We start from the raw sequence: 20,073 nt of genomic DNA on the forward strand, positions 1-20,073 counted from the left end.
AGAAGCTGGTTCGGAGCCCAAAGCAATAGCCAGCCCTTTAGCATGAACTCCTAGGGAGCTGGGTTTTACGGGGGTAGTTGGGATCTATTGGGGGCTCTGGTGGGAGGAGCTCAAAGTGTTTCTGTCGTGTTGGCGGGTACACTAGATCAACGGCAGCATTTGGTCAGACTTCATAAAAAAAGAACCTAAGAAATACCATGGCAGGCTTAACTGCTTTGGGACAAGTAACATGTAAGGATGCTGAAAACACATCTTGCCCTTGGGTCTTTAATTATTAAAAATAAACACACAGTGAAATGGATGATACGGAAAGCCATTCCAGTATTTAGTTTCCAAGTAAATGTAACTAAAAGTTGGCTAACTCTTTATTTCAATGAATCCTAAAATTTCAATAGAACTCTTTTTGCACTGGGTTAAATGGCAGAGATTCCTCTTTCAGATATAACATCCTACCTCTTCCCCTTTTTTCTGAAATGCAATATGGGTAGATCATCTGACTGGCTAGCAGCACAGCCTTCGGACAATTCAAAAGGCTGAAAATTCCTCTGAAATAGAATATGACTTAAGTGGGTGCTTCTTTTAAAAAACTAGAATCAAGTCTCCTAAATGTAATTTAGGAATTAATAGTGTATCTCTGCAGGGGCAGGGACATCTAGTCTGGTCACACTGTTCTCAGCATTAGCCCTGGTCAGCCAGAGGCATCCTCCCAAGTTGCTGGTCCTCTTGAAGAAGTGCGCACTCATCCTACACTCACTGATTGAAGCAGACTTAGTAAGAAAAAGCAGGACTTCCTGGGGGCACAGTGGATAAGGATTCACCTGCTAGCGCAGAGGACACAGGTTCCATCCCTGGTCTGGGAAGGTTCCACAGGCAACTAAGAAGCAACTATAAGCCCGTGCACCAGAGCTACCGAGCCAGCGTACCGCACCTACTAGAGCCGGTGCTCGGCAACGAGAGAAGCCACCAAGAGAAGGCCGTGCACTGCAATGAAGAGTAGGCCCTGCCCACTGCAACTAGAGAATGCCCGCATGCAGCAACAAAGACCCAGTGCAGCCGAAATATAAGTTTTTTAAAAAGAAATTTAAAAAAAAGCAGGCTTGGGTTCAAGTTCATTGGAATGGTCTTTTATAACTAACTGCAGGTCACACTGACCAGTTAAGAACAGTAAGCTATTCTCTTCCAAAAATTCACTCTTTTATATACTCCTTTCTCTTGCAAACAAATCTATAAGCCGCTGAAAACAGATTACTAAGTCAGTCAGCAAAGCTTCCTCAATTCTATTAATTGTACCTTTATTTTAAGGATCCTGATTTCAGGGGATTCTTTCCAATATGGAACTCTTTAAGGAATGCGGCATAATCTGTGTGTACCCGAACTGTTATGAGAAATGGAAAACAACACACCACGATGTGAAATATCCATTATACAGGTTACCTGTATGAAGCTCATGCCATTTCAATATCTTTTTATTGAACCGATTAGATCTTTATTATTAAACCTAGATAATTTGGGCAAGTAAGTTCCATAGTTTTGTGGAAAATCTGAATTTATTCCTGGCTTGTCAAGTTCGATGAGAAATTTTCATATAGGCAGCCTTTTACAAAAGGCCAGGTTTTGCTATCAATAATTTAGACAAAAATTTAAAATACAACTTGGCATTCGATTAGTTTACTATTGTTCACTGACTTGTAATTAGTAGAATAAAGACGAAAATGGAAAGCAAAAATTCTTATTAATCTGGTTTAAAAAGGAACATTTAAGCAATTTCAGTCTTGTGAAGTCTGGACAATCTGTTAGTAGTGGTATGTGTAAATAATCAAAGATGCCAGTAAAATACAACTTGGTAAACAGGCATTTCCTATTTAATAAGTACAGTATATACATAAAATTCTCTTGAAAAGCTTCATTTTATACAGAAAGATATTTACAAAATGAACAGTGTAATCAAACTAAAGATTATCTGTACAATACACACATATATATATGAACTTTGGAAGATAAACAAGTTTCATCATTGTCAAAATGGACAGCTATATGCATTTTAAAAAAGAATTTCATTTCAGAAGAAAATACATCTTTAATATACAATTATATTTTTCATTTATTTTCCTGAAAAATTCTGTTTGGATTCTCTGATTATCTTCTCTTGTTCAGTCTTGAAAATTTTTCAGGTTTCTAGTGCCACCAACCGGTATTAAACATGAACAATCTTAGTGTCAAAAAAGAAATCTTTCATTTTAAAAATAAGGTTATTGGAAGACAGACCACTGAATCCAGCATTCATAAGGCAAATTAACCATATGGAATACCATGATTGATACAAATATTTTCATCAGGGTAACATATACAACATTTACAGTACTAATAGTTTCCAGCGCTTTTTTTCTTCTACTGATAAATCCTCATCTGAAATTATATGTAAAAATCTTTAGAAAATAATATACTGCGAAACAATTTAGAAACAAACATGACACCATGATTAGAGTCATCTTTATGAGCATCAAGTGGACATTAATAATTTACTAAAACGGCAAAAATTAAGTGCCATTTTATGGTCACTGGATTTTTTTTTCCCCTTCTTAAAACAATAATTAAACATCAAACTGTGAAAAAAGTTAGGAAATGTGCAGAACCACCACAAAACCAATGATTTGCTCTCAGTGTATCTCAGCAAGGATTCATTTCCCAAAGCTTCATGCCAGAGTGAGACTTCTGGATCACCTACGTGCACAGTGCATTAACCTACTGATAAGGGCTGGCTTTGGGCTGCAGAGACTCAAAGGCTGCCTCCCAGCGGTTTCCACTAGACCATAAGCTCCATGCTGACACGAATTGCCCTGTCTAGCCTGTCTACAGTATAATGTTGACACCCTGTATGGTGCCTGGCAATAAAGGGGTTTTCAATAAATGTGTTTATTATATGAACAAATAACATTTGTTGGTAGCCTGACAAAATTTAATTTCAAGATAAATTGCTTTAAATGGTTATGGATAGAAAGTTTAAAAAACAAACTGAAGTTTAAACTCATTCTACTGTTCACACCCACCATTTTCAATCCTTAGAGCTTAACAGGCTAAAGTCTGAAGTGGTACGGGAAAAAGGCAGTCACAGTAAGTATTCACTTTAAAATTAAAACCTAGTAAAAAGTGCATACTTACTGTGACTGCCTTTTTCCCATACCACTTCAGACTTTACCCTGTTAAAAGTTAGCCTGTTTTAAAATTAAAACATAGTAAAGTGCATATGTATGTATACATACACACAAAAATAATTTCCTCTTCAAAGAAATCAAAATAGTGCTAACAAGAACAGCCTTTGATGTGTTTAATTAATAATAAACAGACAAACCAAAATTTCTCCCAGAAGTCAAGTTTATCATTTATCTACACCATTTTCCTTTCCTGGACACCACATTCTTCTTTCCGTATATTGCCTTCTAAATGCTTAATCAGGATCTGTGGGTCAGTCTAGAGAGAGACCTGATAAATGCACCTTGCTGTACACACTTTTGCTCAGTCATGATCTATATACAAAACGATATAGTAGAAACTAAAGAACAAAAGGAAAATAAACATTTTCTTCAAATTTTTCACAGTTCCTTGCATTTATGGGGGGAGTAATAAGTCAATATATGGTTTATAATTGCATTCTTCTAAAACTGTTTAAACACTAAGCGTCTTTAAATGAATGCTGGAACAAATGTCAATATTGGAATGTTTCATTTTCATATGCAATATATGTATGCAAAAATGTGTGCATGTACATATATATTTTTAAAGTGTACAGACATAGAATATTGTAGATCTGACCACTATTTGGTCTCCATTAACATATTTTATGTCCTGGAAGGAAAAAAACAAATACTGTAGTGTATGAACCTGTATCACATAAGAAGCTGTAAAAATTTAGTTACATTGACTAAACAGTCTTTGGGAGCATCAATACTATTATCAAAAACAACTAGGAAAATAATTCAGATGTGATTGCACTTACCCTCATTTCTTTATTTTGATAAATTATTACTGGTAAAAAGACACATTACGGTAAGACTAAAACTTACAGCTATTTTAAATATAAAGTGTTTCTGAACTTCTATTTCCATTTTGAAGTGAAAAGATTTTGTTTTTGGATGAAACCTATTAACTCAATATACAGAAAAAATAAGATGCTACAATGAATCATCTAACCTTTAGTAAATGATCTTTTTACACAATGGTAAGTCAATTTAAAAAAAAAAAGTTAAAAGACATTAAAGGGACATTGCCATCAAAAGCCCAGCCCAACTGGTAAAGCCATACAATTCTTTGAAGGCTTTTAATCCATCACCTCAATGCTTACTTCTCTTGAGAGGAAAAGAAGGGTGCAAAAATTCAAAACAAAAATGAAGTTTGCTGCAACATCTGTGTATATGCCAAGGTATCATTATAGAAATGATCTGAATATAATGAAATGTAGAAAATCACAGTGAGAAATTATGAGACATGAGAAAAAAGTTCAGTGACAGAAATACTGATACTGTGACCAGCAACACTTGAGTGCATATCTTAAATAAATATTGTAAAAATCCAACAGGATACATAAATTTGGCTCTAAAACTCCTTTGGTTACAAGGATGTAATTATTTATTGAAACACAGCACATTTAGGGGCTGTAAGATCACACCACTATAACATATAATTAAACTAACAGTAAAGAATGGTGCACAGATAAAATGGTTAACAGTGCCCTGTGCTGGATTCTCTTGGGAACTGGTTCTTCATAAGTATCTTATATTCATCTTTATACTTGATGTCAGTAAAACTAAAGTATTTCTGTTTCAAAGAATTCATTACTCATCTCTTGGTTCTAATGACTAATTCACTTCACATTTTAAAATATAGCTGAAGTCCACAGGAATTTTCAAATCATAGTTTATGTAACTAGAGATTTTAAAAAATGTAACAATTAACTCAAATCAAACCTGAAAACAATGTTCCTAGCACAAATAAGGAAACCTGAAAGAAGCATACAGTGCCGGTCCCTGCTAGTCACCAAGAGCAGCTTTCCTATCCGCTTCCATGAAGACCAAAGGATTTAAGAACTCACTGGCGTCCCTAACACACAAGCAAACGCTGTATCAGAATGTCAAAAACAAAGCTTTCTTCATTTCTTTAGTTTTATTCATGTTGGAGAAATAGCATATTACTGAATGATTAACACCTGTCCTTTCATGCATAATTTTAGAAAGTGAAATCATTTTTGACATTATATATTTTAAAGGGAAGAAATACGGAGAAGGGGTTTTCAAAAGCCCTTGTTGTAATGTTCAGCACTTCATATGACTATCAGCGAATTTAATTCAGTTGTTCAGATTCAGTGACAGGCTGTCACTGGACAAGAACAAGTTTCATCAGAGCTTACATTCTTACAGTATACACAGCAATGCATTTGTATTGTAAAAAGGTACTTTTTTATACAGATGGAGCAAAACAAACTTTTTACTGGCTGACACACGAAGGGAGGAGTTTCCCGCAGTGCTGGGCAGTGGCCCCTGCTCCTTGTGCGGCTTTCGTCTGCTCACTGAGGAAGAGCTTTGTGTTAGGCTTTCTTCGTCCTCTGTTCTAGTTCATGCTGGTGTTTAATAAGACGTTCTATTTCTGTTCCAAGCGTTTGCAGATTTTCCTTTAACAGTTGGAAAAAGAGGGAAAAGAAAACAGAACTACTGAGTGTAATAAGTAAAAAGATTCGATTCGAACTGTTTTCCCCTAAATTTTGAACTAAACAGTGATACACAGTCGTATCTGCCACGTGAGATAAACTTTGCACATACATGTTTTCAGTGCAGCAATCCTGCATACTTCAGAATCATACTTAATCTTTTTACTAAAGCTATAGCAAATTTTAGTGTATAAAAGTATTATCAGATTAAAACAAAAATTTTTTTAACCCATTACTAACCATTAACGCCCAAACAGCACAAACAGAATAGCTGGGTCAGATAACAGCTGCAAAAAATAAAATATAGCTGGAAAATACATTAGAAAATAAATACCTCAATCTTAATGCCTCAGTAATCAATTATAACTATTGTAATATATGTTAAAGACTTTCCATTGCAAAGTAAATGACTCATCTTAGGGAGTCTATCCAATAGCTATACTCATTTTTTTTTGCTATATCTTTCTTTCCTTGTTAATTTTAAAAATTACATTTTTCAATAAGAGAAAAACATAAAATTTCATCTATGGAAACAATGGCTAAACTTCCTTACAGAAACAGTCCATCCATGTGTTAGACTGAATAAGAGAGGTACCATTTCTGCCATGTTTCTTGGTTGGTAAGTGAATGAGAAATACAAATACCTTCAAAGTAATATTTTTCAGCAATGTATCCTCCAAAACAGCCTGTAGTTTCCGGTTGATCTCCAAAGACAGTTCCAATGTTAATCCAGTATCGGCTGGATGGGACGTGTACAAAGACGCCATGATGCCACCCCGCCTACTTAAATGCACTTTGTTAAAATCAGATGCCTCTGAAGAAAGTGTGCCTGATTCTTCTCGTAAAATGTAACTCTGAATTATTCTGTAAAATAAAACACTATGACAATTACGTCCCTGCAGAATTTATAAACACTGCAATTTTCAAGAGTGAGCTAATCATAAGTGTAAAGATGATGCATGAAATAATTACATATTAGGTTAATAACAGAACTATATTAGAAAATAGGGGCTTCTCAGGTGGCGCTAGTGGCAAAGAACCAGCCTGCCAATGAGACATAAAAGACTCGGGTTCAATCCCTGGGTTGGGAAGATCCTCTGGAGAGGGCATAGAAACCCACTCCAGTTTCTTGCCTAGAGAATCCTGTGGACAGAGGAGCCTGGCAGGCTACATACAGTCTATAGGGTCGCAAAGAGTCAGACATGACTGAAGCAACTCAGCAAGTATTACAAAATAAGGGAATTTTTCTTCTTCAGATGGCTTCTCAAATGATCCCATTTTTGTTAAAACATGGTGTTTAGATTTAAGATATATAAACATGGCTCTATTTTTTTCCTTATGTAAATCAAAATATGTGAACAATTTATTGTTCCAGTTTCAGTTAATATTTTCTATTTTCTTGCCACTAAACTTAAAACTTATGTTGTCTTCTTCTTTTAAAAGTCATGAGCAGGGATGTCCCCGGTGGTCTGGTGGCTAAGATTCAATGCTCCCAACGTAGGGGGGCACAGGTTCAATCCCTGGTAGAGGAACTAGATCCCACACGCTGCAACAGAGACCCAGCACAGACAAACATAAAGAAATACAAATAAATGTGTGGGAAAAAAAGAAGAATGGCTTTGGTAACTTAAACAAAAATTTTTTAAATAAAACTCATGGGCAAATTTTTCCCTAAATCTATAATACCTCACTGTGTCCTGCTCAATAGGAATGATAATCCACAACCCCATTATCTCTTAGAACCACCATCTTGAAAATTAGAAGCTAAGCAGAGCACAATCTGTTTTTAAGTTCAAAGTTATTCTAGTAAAAAAATCAACACCTACAGAACTCTATATCACCTTAAAGGAAAAACCTATGCTTGCTTTCATTTCTGTATTCCCAAAACCTAGAACAAAAATACATGACCCATAAGATTGAGAACTAAATGATCATAGTTTAAAAAAAATTTTTGAAAGAAAGGCTCTTGAAATAATTAAATTTGAACTCAGTAACTTTATCGTATGAATAATGGTATTTTGAACACAGATCCCAGTACCATAATAACACAAACTTCGGGACTTCCCTTTGGTTCAGTGGTTAGGAATCCACCTGCCAACTATAGAGGACCTAGGTTCAATCCCTGGTCTGGGAGGATTTCATGTGCCGAGGGGCAACTAAGCCCGTGCGCCACAACTATGGAGCCTGCGTGCCCTAGAGCCTGCGGTCTGCAACAAGAGAATCCTCCACAGTGAGGAGCCAAAGTACCACAACCAGAGTAGCCACGGCTCACCACACCTAGAGAAAGCTGGCATGCGACAACAGAAACCCAGCGCAGCCATAAACAAAGGAACAGAAATGAAAAAGAATACATACTTTGTTTTTTTCCTAATTTCTTCCACCAGCTGTTTGATGTGATCCTCCATAAATTCTATCTTCTCATTTTTCCGGGCATGTGCTTTCTGCAGCCTTACTATCCTCTCAATCAGCATGGCCTTGTCTACTTCTGGGAAGTTATCTACAGCTACTGACGACCCAGTATTTTCTGGAGATCGGTCTTCTGCACTGCTTCGAGCATTGAGGGACCCTTAAGACCAAAATAAATAAATAAATAAATAAATAAATAACTTATTGTACTTAGTCTGGAGTCAACTCTAATTTCAGGCATTATTTCTTCTATCATTTTCAAATATTCAATCTAACAGCGTTGGGCACAGAACTCAAGTCATACCTGACCATATCTAACCTGAGTTCTTGTTTTTGAATAGACTGATGATAGAATAAAGGGTCTAGTATGTTTCTAAAAACAGAAATAGGAAGTGGCAATAGAGAAACGAGAAACTCAAGACACCAAAATTAAACAGAGACACACAGAAAGAGGAAAAAGTCACAAGACAGAATATAACCAGTAGGGTAAGCTCTGGAGCTAGCCCTCCTAGTAGCTTTGTGACTTTGGACTCTATCACAGTCACATCATTTAAAACTGGGAACCATAATATGATCTGCCTCATTGGACTGCTATCCTCATTTAAATGAGTTAGTACATCATACCGTAAGCAATAACTAAATGGTAGCTATTTCTTTTTACCAATATCCGTTGAGGAGAATTTCTAATCTCTTTTAATACTACAAAGACGTATTTTTTTCCAATCTCATTTTATAGGTTTAAGTAATATTATCTTATCCAAGGTTATACACTAGTAAATGGTAGAGCTGGGATCTAAATACCTATGTGTAATCTCAAACCCATGTTCTTTCTACTATACAATTTTTCCACTATTATAAGAGTTATTGATGTTTTTCCCCTACTGTGCAACTCCTAGGAGGCAGTGAAAATGTTGTGGCATGCAGCTTCTAGAGTTTGAGTTCTGTCACTATGGATTTGGGGAAAGTCAGGACTGAGTCTTCTCCAACACCACAGTTCAAAAGTATCAATTCTTCGGCGCTCAGCTTTCTTTATAGTCTAACCCTCACATTCATACATGACTACTGGAAAAACCATACCTTTGACTAGACAGACCTTTGTTGGCAAAGTAATGTCTCTGTTTTCTAATATGCTGTCTAAGCTGGTCATTAGCTTTTCTTCCAAGGAGCAAATGTCTTTTAATTTCATGGCTGCAGTCAACCAGTCCATCCTAAAGGAAATCAGTCCTGAATATTCATTGGAAGGACTGATGCTGAAGCTGAAACTCCAATACTTTGGCCACCTGATGCAAAGAACTGAGTCACTGGAAAAGACCTTGCTGCTGGGAAAGAGTGAAGGTGGGAGGAGAAGGGGACGACAGAGGATGAGATAGTTGGATGGCATCACCGACTCAATGGACAACTTTGAGTAAATTCCGGGAGTTGGTGATGGACAGGGAGGCCTGGCGTGCTGCAGTCCATGGGGTCACAAAGAGTTGGACACAACTGAGTGACTGAACTGAACTGATGGAACCACTCTGAATTTTAAGTTAACCCATTTATAAAATGGGAATTACAACACTTATCTCACATGACTGTTCTGTGAGTAGATGATATGTTTAAAGCACTCGGCATGGTTCCTGGCATTCCAAATATGATAAATATGCTGATATTTTGCTAATTATCATTTTCACAATGCTATCAATCAATTTTATAGACTATTAATTTTTGCTTTAAACTAGAGGCATATTTTAGTAAAAGACATGGCAACCCACACTAGTATTCTTGCCTCGAGAATTCCATAGACAGAGGAGCCTGGAGGGGCTGCAGTCCATGGGGTCGCAAATAGAGTTGGACATGACTGAGCGACTCAACAAGAGGCATATTTACCATGAAAAAGCAAAAAGATTCAGAAATACATACATATATATATATAAAATCTGAAATATAATGATGACCCCATCTCATTAGGTCTCAGGTGTTAAAAGCAATATAAAATTAAAAGAAAATGGAAGACGTGCTAGACCGTATCTTTCTATAGAGATGGATATAAATATGAACTGAAAAATGGAAGAAGAAATTGACGCACAGAATGAAAAAGCAGGTAAGGAAAAGGAGGTAAGGAGACAGATGGTATAGAACCCCATGACAAACTTAAAATCCTGTGTAATGATTAGAACTTAAATGTTTTAACTGGAAATATTTTTTACAATATAATTGTGTATAACCACTGTTTTATATAATTCAAAATGACAGAAAAACATATCGATACCTTGTAAAACAAAAAATGCTGTTTCTTTTGATAATCAATCACTGAAAAACAACTATAAAAGCATTAGTTTTTACCTGATGAACTAGAGCGACTTCCCATGCTGCTGCCTTCTTTATCACAGCTTCCATTCTCAACCTGATCTAACTTTCTTCGTGCTGCAGGAAAAGAAATGGATTACTTGTAACAACAATCATGACCACCTGCCCCCATTATCTCTGATTTTAACTGCTAAAATCACTTAGGCCAAAATGGCATAAGTGACAAAAGAAATTTCTTGAATACATACTTTCAACAGGAGGTCTGTAGGGTCATTCACATAAAAGGACATCTAGAAACGCACAGGTCAAATACAAAATACATGGAAATAACATTATGATAACAACGGATACTGACATCATTTAGGCACACAGAATCTAACTTCTGGAGTCCTGGAAGATTTAAAAGAACTCCACAGTACCAGAAAATCCCCCCAAATTTCCCTTCAATTACATCTATGAAAACTAAATTCTTCTGGCAAGTATCTGAATATATTTCTATTAAGTAAATGCTAAGTCCCTTTTACCATATTACTGTATGTCACCCTATTTTAATACAAATAAAACAGTGGGCAGTAGTAGAGAACAGGACGTCAGACTATCTTTTATTCAGTTGTGTATCCAATCACATAGCAGACTCCAAAAACTGTATAAATTTTTAAATGACAGAAATTTGAGTTCCAGTTCTAGCTGTCAATCGTTGTGTTCTGGAAATTTATAACTTTTCTGGATCTCAGTTTCCCCTAAAATTAAGGGTTAGGATTCAACGATCTCTAAGTTAGAGATCATCAAGGTGGGTGCAGGTACCCTAGATGCTGTACATAACAATTCATAGACAAGTGCAGGCAGAAAATACTAGCACTCTACTTGTATTTAATCTGATCTTCATAAATTTATATTTTTCATGTTTTTCTAATGTGCATAAAACAGAGTGATACATGTTTACAATTTACAAACTGGAGAACAAATACTTAAACGCTTTTCATTGACAGTATCATGTAATTGCTGTCCTGGAAAGGCACTTTCCCCATTCTTATATTCTGTGATTCTGTGAATAAAAGTATTTTAGCATAGAACATGCTTTAAACTATTTATGAAACAACAAGGTCAGTCATTTGGTTTATGAACATTAAGAAGAGCCTACAGCTCTACCCAATGTGGGAGAAACTAATGTAAAACATATTTTTTCTATAAATCCTTCAACAAAAAGAAACAAGAACACTTAAGATCTAAATGCAGAAGAACTGTATACCTTGCTGAAGTTGTTTGGTAAGATCCTTGACACTAGAGGCGTGTTTACGTCTTTGAGTCACTAACTCATCTTTTAATTCTTCAACCTGGGTACTCAATGCTTTAACTTCAGTTTGTGTACAAGTGAGTTCAGCTTGCAGAGCCTGGACTTCCTCTTTTCGCAGTTCTTCTTCTTTTAACAATCTACTTTCCTAAATATTAAAATAAGATAAAAATACCAATTTCTGATATGTTTTAATTATTGCTCAGAGTTTAAAACCTTAAAAATACAAGGTCTTTGGTACTGAATTCTTCTATCATCACTCCTTACCAGGTTGTTAACTGTGTTCCTCAAATTTCTTATGCAGTAAAGCGGGGTGGGGGGGGTGAAGGGGAGGAGTGATATTTTAATGCATCTGACACCCCACACAAGCAAAACAACATGCGATACAGGTTTCTGTAGTTTTGGACTAGAGTCCTAAATTATTTTTAGGAGTAACTTAAGACCCCCCCCACAACTTGGAAATATTAAAACCATTTTAATTTAAGCTATAAAAATACAGAAATTTAAAGTCCTATTAAGAAATACATGGTAATTCCAGTTAGGAATGGCAAAAATCCTGGTTTTCTTACTTTCAAAAATGAAATACTTCTTCATAACAATGTTAGGGAAAAATTTTATTATAAAACACGTAAGTTGAAAGGAAAAACTGACATTTCTCATAGCATTTGAAATGATCAGAAAGTCCCCGTCCCACCAAGAAGAGCTTAATCATCCACCATTAGGGTTACATCTCTGCCGCTGCCGCTGCTGAGTCGCTTCAGTCGTGTCCGACTCCGTGCGACCCCATAGACGGCAGCCCACCAGGCTCCCCCGTCCCTGGGATTCTCCAGGCAAGAACATTGGAGCGGGTTGCCATTTCCTTCTCCAATGCATGAAAGTAAAACTTAATTTGTGCTTCTTGCTGTGTTGCCTTAAAAGTTAAATGTACACTAATACTTACCAAATTCATATTTGTCTGTTTCATGTGTTCACATTGGCTTTGTAACTGACTTTCACTACAGGAAAGTTTATCAAACTGTGACTGCAAAGAATTGGATTCAGATTGAAGCTGTGCATTCTTACTAGTGAGCTTTTCTGTAAACAGTAGTAGCTCAGATTCTCTTTTCCTACTGCCTTCGATGTCTTTTTGTAGGTCATTAATCAAAGAATTAAGACTTTCCACTTCTTCCTTCAAATTTTCAATTTCTTGTTTACCTCTAAAAAACAAAGTTTATATTTAAGAAAAAAATTAACTATTAAAGGACATTAAGGGTTTGAGAATTTTCATTGACTGAAATGCTTTAAAAGGTACTTTTATTCATTCATTCAAATACTTATTTGGAGCACTACAAATGCCTAATATATGCTAGGAACTAAGAGCTCACTAAGAGCTATAAGCAAGACTGATTTAACTCCTGCTTTCAAAGAGCTTTTAATCAAGCACTGTGAAAAAACATTTTTGATGATGAAAGCACAGAGTGTGAGTGATTAAAATAATACTTAAAGGGTTAGCAAACTTTTCCTATAAAAGACCCAGAGAGTAAACAACATAGGTTTCTGGGGCACATGGCCTTTGTTGCAACTGTTCTAACTAAGCCGCTGTAGTGTGAGAGCGGCCACACAACACATAAAGGAACGAGAGTGGCTGTGTGCCCCAAAAAAGTTTCTCTACAAAAAGAGGGAGTGAGCTGGAATCGCCTTATGGGCCACAGAGTGCAAATTCCTGAATAAGAGCAGAAGTAGGAGTGAGCAGAAGACATCACATTCCAGGCAGACGAAACAGTATGTGCAAAGCTGGGAAGGGAACGAGAGAAGGACGTCTTGCTGATACTAACAGACAGATATTCAATGCTGATGAGGATAAAGACCATACTATATCCTAGCACTTACACAGGGCTCCACATCTATATAACCCTAACTAGGAGACAATTAATCAATGTTTATTAACCAACTACTGCTGAAACACGGAATGAAAAAGGAGAATGCAGAGGAGGAGAAGCAATGTTACTAATGATCATTCAAGCCACGTTAAGACATCTGCACTCACCAGGCAATCCTTGAGGCAATGGGAAATCACTGAAAGGTCTGAGACTTCCTTTTTTAAAAAGATCATGTTAACTACACTGTAGTAAACTGACTAAAAGGGAAGTAAGCAAACAACAACAACAGTTTAGAAGCTGTGGCAGTTTTCTAGATGAGAGCTGATAATGGCTTAGATGATGGTAGTAGCAACGGGAATGTAAAAAGTAAATGGACTTGAAAGATATTAACGAGTTAGCATCAAAAATATTTTGTGACTGGTGACGTGGGAGGGAAAGGATAGACGAGCCAAGGGTAACCCCCAGGTTTCTGGATTGGAAAATCGTTTGGATGTCACACTCATCACTCATCTCAGCAACATCAGAGAAACGTATTTGCAGGCAAGGCAGATGAACCAGTTTTGGACATGTTAAAAAGTCTGAGATGTCTTTGATACTTGCATGTCTAGAGTTCAGCAAAAAGGGTTAAAGATAATAACGTGAAGGTTCTGCAACACATTACAGGAAGAGTTAGGATCACCCAGGGGTATAATAAAATAAGAATAAAAGACAGCTTTATGACAGAAAGAGAGGGCTGCCAAGGAGACAAAAAAGACTGGCCAGAAAGTTGGGGAGGAACACCAGGAGAGCACAGCGAAATTCATTTGGCTTCAGCCAAAGGAATGGAGGCATGTCAAGAAAGGTAAGGGGCTTAGTGTGTCCATGCTGAACACTCAAGCATGGCTTAATCTGGGAAGTATCTACTATATTTAAGGATGTATTAGCAGTCTGTAATGGTACACTGGGGAAGCTTGAAGAAAATGGAGGGAAATAGAAGAGCAAAGGATGCAAAGAAATGGAGGAGGGCTACAGATGATTCTATAAAGACGTGGTTGTGAAGAAAAGGAGAAGCGCGATCATAGGACTTCTGAAGTTTTTAAGATGGAGTAACATTTAAATGTAGACAGAAGAAAAGAGGGAGACAGTGAAAAGAGGGAGGTAAGAGATAAAGGAAAAAGAAGCAATGATCAAGGAAGACCCTGAGAAGGCAGAAGAGCATGGGATCCACAGCAGAAGGAGAGACCACAATCTGATTCAGAAATAGGAACATTTCTTGCACAAAAACAGAAGGAAAAGAAAAATGACTGCAGATGCAGGCAAGCTCATAAGACTGACAGCAAGAGGCGGAGCTGTCCATTTACAGCTCCTTTTTTCTGCCAAGAATAAAGAGCAAGGAGAGAGAGGAGGTCACCGTGAAAGCAGGATGGTTCGGAACAGACGCTAAGACAGGGGAGAAGAGTCTAAGGACATATGGTAGGCCTGGGGGTGCAGTAGTAGTCCCAGCTGAGGTTGCTAACCATGAATTTATAGCAGCAGCATCTGGATGATGGTGAAGATCTCTTCAGCAACACTCAGCAGCCTGGGTGTTGGTAGGGTATAAAAAAGAAGATATTTGGATCCAGTCTGAATCCAGGCTTTGTCAGGTAAAGTCCTAAGTAGAACTCAGCTAACTGGTGTTATAAGAAGACAAGGAATAATTTTACCTCCTGATCGCAAGCTATATACATGCAAAGATACAGACAAAGATACAAATCTACCTTTTAGAAGAAACACTACTGTGTATAAGTAACAGAATTTGAAAGCTAAGGAATGGATTAAAAAAAAACAAACCCATAATCCATTTTGTCTTATAAATAATTACTGCCAATGTTTACATAAGAATATAAACTTTGATTTTTAGAAGCTGTGTTGGGAACCTCAAAAATAACCCAAAACAGTTCAAATGAAGATAGGGATTAAAAAAATTTTTTTTGCCTAGTAAAATATAAGATTATTCTTATTTAATGCAATGACTGCATTTAAAAACAGCAACTTAGGTAGAATCAAAAAGCCTCTTGATTAGCACAAACAGAAGTTGCTCATTTTATACCTCTGATGCTGCTCCTGTATCTGATCTGCAGTTTTCACTTTGTCCAACAAATTCTGAATTTCAGCTTTTTGGCGATTAATAATCTCTTTATATTTTGATAATTCATCTTCTGTCCTCAATCGTTCATCTTCTAGACATTTTACCTATCAAATAATCACAAGCAAGTTAAACTACAAAACGGTATTTTCTTGTTCCTTATTAGCTATTTCAGATAGTGGGTATATTTTAATAATCTAAGCTGAATTGTGAAGCAGTATTAATTAACATGAAGAAAATACAGCAAGAAGTTAATACTCCTGTGTTTCAGTCTCAGATTCCTCATGATTTAGTCATGGCAGTTTCAGCATGCCACTTCATTTTTGCTGCACCTCCATTTTCTCCTCTGAAGAGGATATACCTTCCCTAGATGGGAACCAGTGGAAACAGTGTCAGACTTTATTTTGGGGGGCTCCAAAATCACTGCAGATGGTGATTGCAGCCATGAAATTAAAAGACGCTTACTCCTTGGAAGGAAGGTTATGACCAACCTAGACAGCATATTCAAAAGCAGAGACATTACTTTGCCAAAAAAGGTCCGTCTACTCAAGGCTGTGGTTTTTCCAGTGGTCATGTATGGATGTGAGAGTTGGACTGTGAAGAAGGCTGAGCGCCGAAGAATTGATGCCTTTGAACTGTGGTGTTGGAGAAGACTCTTGAGAGTCCCTTGGACTGCAAGGAGATCCAACCAGTCCATTCTGAAGGAGATCAGTCCTGGGATTTCTTTGGAAGGAATGATGCTGAAGCTGAAACTCCAGTACTCTGGCCACCTCATGCGAAGAGTTGACTCACTGGAAAAGACTCTGATGCTGGGAGGGATTGGGGGTGGGAGGAGAAGGGGACGACAGAGAATGAGATGGCTGGATGGCATCGCTGACTCGATGGACATGAGTCTGAGTGAACTCCGGGAGTTGGTGATGGACAAGGAGGCCTGGTGTGCTGTGATTCATGGGGTCGCAAAGAGTCGGACATGACTGAGTGACTGAACTGAACTGAACCTACCTCAAAGTACTGGCATAAAGAAAAAACAGAAGGGCATATGACAGACACTTTAAAAATTAAGTGATCATAAATTCAAGATGGTTACCTGAAAGCTTATTTCTAAGTAAATGAAAGATACACAATGATAACATATTTGACACTTACATTAAAAGGGATACTATTCTTATAAGGAAACATTAGAAAAGATTTAGGAGACTGCTAAAAATTAAACCTGTATACAAGACTATTAAATATATTCAAGAGAAATGTACAGTCTTGCTATTATTTCTTGACATAGTTCTAAAGCCCATGTATCTTCCCAATTAATTTGCTAGTAAGACTGCCTTTAGATCAGAGGTCCAAGGATAAGTTACAGATAGAGCAAATGTGCTGTGAAACAGGAATGTTTGGCAAACACTTTAAAAGGACTGAAATGGAAGACATTTTTATTTCTCTAAGAGTCAGTTTTGTTGCTAGGGAATTGACATGCTACTTTTTGATTTTAGATTATTTCTATATGAATATCCTTTCCCCAATATTTAAAAGTCAGAATGAGTACTAAATCAAAGCTGTTTACCCGTCCTCTAGAGTCACGACTAAAGACTGAATTACCTTTGTTCTCAGCGTCCTTAGCTCATCCATGCCCTCCTTAAATGTCCTCTTCAGATCTTCTAGTTCCTTTATTTTGGCATGATGCATCTTTATAAAAGTTCAAAAGAAACTACAAATCATTATATGCTAAACCAGATCTAACATTTATTGCCTGCTCCTTCTAAAAGGCCTTAAAAGTAGATGGCAATAAGCACTTGTTTCTCTCCTTCAATATTACACCATCTAAGGTATACAAATACAGAGCTACTCACTTCTAGCTGGTCAGATTTTTCCTGCATTTGTTTTTCAAGTTCTCCTTTTGTGACTCTAAGCTTGGCATCAAGCTCATTTGATTTAATTTCTTCTGACTCCTAAGGGAAAAGAAACGACAAAAGTATGGCAAGTTTTTAAAGTTTTATGCTTGGAAATGTGAAGACAGCTTTTGCAAGTAAGTTTACTAATCATAAAATACATAGCTCATGCATCTAAAATTGATGACTGTATTAAAAATTTTAATATATCAATTTTGCACCAACAGAAGAGCATATTTAATATGCGTATTACACAGAGTGGGCTTTTTTTTCCTAAGTTATACATTTCCTTGTACTCACCTTTCTTCTAAAGTTTTATAGTGTTTTTATTTGTCCAAATACTTTTCTAGTAAGATTTCTATTTAAGCTGCAAGTATTTTAACATAGGAAATAGCCTGCATTTAATTTGGCTGCCCTAGAAAATCTACTCCACATTTCAAATACTACAGATACAAAAATTTATGAAACAAGAGTATTAATCTTTGCTAAAACTTGTTATAACTTGTTATAAATAAACCTATTCAAAACTTTAGCATACCTGATATGTTTTTATCATATCTTGACAATTTTTCCTAATCTGATCTGCTTCTTCCTTTGCTTGAGTTAATTTTGTTGTTGTTTCTTTGAGTTTATCTTTGGTTTCCTGCATTGACAAAAAGACAGTGTGAGATGACAGAAAATATGTATTTGGTCTCTGCCCCCAATTCCTGACAGAGCTCCTGAAACCCGACATAGCCTGGGTCAGGGCCTGGCGTCTGAAGTGGTACGTTGGGGAGGTTTTGTGGGACTGACACTCTTTCTGGATGGACAATATCAAAGTGAGTTCAACTGCAGGTCACTCGGCTGGTGCCACACACAACTGCTAAGGGAAAAGCCTCCACACACTGGTGACATGAGTCAGCAGTGAAGTGTTTTGTGTAAAAGTAAAGGGGACACACAAGAAGAAACCCACAGGAGGGGAGAACTGGATTTTTCCCTTTGCTGGAGGAAAACTGTTTTTTTTTTTTAATTTACAGACAGCAACAAGGCTGGCACAGTGATGTGATGAATGGTGAGAACCACGGCCAGAGTAGAGAAAGTTGTTGTCTCAGCACTGCCACTGGAGTCAGAAACCATTCAGTAATAATACTTTGCGCTTCTGACAAAAAACTAATGTGGCCTGCACAGTTGACTGATCAAGTCATTGAATAAAGTTAAATGTGACAGTTTTCCGCAAATCTCTAGAAGCTACTAACCTCATGGAAAGGGCAAACTTAACTCAGATGGCCACTGTGGGCAAGAGTCTCTTGGAAGAAATGGAGAAGCCCTCACAGTCAGCAAGAGTCTGAAATGCAGTGCTTGGGTGCAACCTCAAAAACGACAGAAGGATCTCTATTTGTTTCCAAGGCAAACCATTCAATATCACAGTAATCCAAGTCTAAGCCCCAACCAGTAATGCTGAAGAAGCTGAACAGTTCTATGAAGACCTACAAGATCTTCTAGAACCAACACCCAAAAAAGATGTCCTTTTCATAATAGGGGACAGGAATGCAAAAGTAGGAAGTCAAGACATACCTGGAGTAACAGGCAAATTTGGCCTTGGAGTATAGCATGAAGCAGGGCAAAGGCTAAAAAAGAGTTTTGCCAAGAGAATGCACTGGTCATAACAAACACCCTCTGCCAACAACACAAGAAAAGACTCTATACATGGACATCACCAGATGGTCAATACCAAAATCAAATTGATCATATTCTTTGCAGCCAAAGATGGACAGAAGCTTTATAAAAAAGATCTGAGCCAAGTCGCTCAGTCGTGTCCATCTCTTTGCAACTAACATTTCTACCAACTTGAATTATTTAAAGAGATAACAGGGACTTCCCTCGTGGTCCAGTGGCTAAGACTGCACACTCCCAATGCAGTGGGCCCAGGTTTGATCCCTTGTCAGGGAGCTAAATTTCAAATGCCACAACGCCACAACTAAGAGTTCGAATGCCACAACTAAAACCTAGTGCAGCCCAATCATTATCAATAAATTTTAAAAAGCCAAATTTAAAAAATCCTATCTAATATATAAATCATGCAAGGAAATACCTTTTCATAATCTGGAAAACTCAGCTGTGGCCACAGGACTGGAAAAAGTCAGTTTTCATTTCAATCTCGAAGAAAGGAAACGCCAAAGAATGCTCAAACTACCACACATTTGCACTCATCTCACATGCTAGTAAAGTCATGCTCAAAATTCTCCAAGCCAGGCTTCAACAGTACATGAACCATGAACTTCCAGATGTTCAAGTTGGTTTTAGAAAAGGCAGAGGAACCAGAGATCAAATTGCCAACATCTGCTGGATCATCAAAAAGGCAAGAGAGTTCCAGAAAAATGTCTATTTCTGCTGTATTGACTATACCAAAGCCTTTGACTATATGGATCACAATAAACTGTGGAAAATTCTCAAAGAGATGGGAATACCAGACCACCTGATCTGCTTCTTGAGAAACCTGTATGCAGGTCAGGAAGCAACAGTTAGAACTGGACATGGAACAGACTGGTTCCAAATAGGAAAAGGAG

At 37.1% G+C, this 20,073-nt stretch overlaps 1 protein-coding gene across 1 annotated transcript in view; it reads right to left on the bottom strand.

Annotated features, from left to right (window-relative positions):
• Positions 1 to 3,212: 3,212 nt before the first annotated feature.
• The window catches only part of CCDC186 (coiled-coil domain containing 186), a 39,249-nt gene continuing 22,388 nt past the window's right edge, over positions 3,213 to 20,073 (bottom strand). Inside the window, exons 7-16 of the mRNA XM_069567593.1 lie at positions 18,066 to 18,170; positions 17,489 to 17,587; positions 17,238 to 17,324; positions 15,609 to 15,751; positions 12,622 to 12,877; positions 11,640 to 11,829; positions 10,427 to 10,507; positions 8,054 to 8,264; positions 6,343 to 6,562; positions 3,213 to 5,662 (exon numbers count right to left, since the gene is read on the bottom strand). Of these exons, the coding sequence (XP_069423694.1) occupies positions 5,579 to 5,662; positions 6,343 to 6,562; positions 8,054 to 8,264; positions 10,427 to 10,507; positions 11,640 to 11,829; positions 12,622 to 12,877; positions 15,609 to 15,751; positions 17,238 to 17,324; positions 17,489 to 17,587; positions 18,066 to 18,170 (1,476 nt within the window). The 3' untranslated portion in view covers positions 3,213 to 5,578. The remainder of the gene's footprint in view (positions 5,663 to 6,342; positions 6,563 to 8,053; positions 8,265 to 10,426; positions 10,508 to 11,639; positions 11,830 to 12,621; positions 12,878 to 15,608; positions 15,752 to 17,237; positions 17,325 to 17,488; positions 17,588 to 18,065; positions 18,171 to 20,073) is intronic.

Source organism: Ovis canadensis, chromosome 22, assembly GCF_042477335.2.
Source record: "Ovis canadensis isolate MfBH-ARS-UI-01 breed Bighorn chromosome 22, ARS-UI_OviCan_v2, whole genome shotgun sequence".
Classification (NCBI taxonomy): domain Eukaryota; kingdom Metazoa; phylum Chordata; class Mammalia; order Artiodactyla; family Bovidae; genus Ovis; species Ovis canadensis.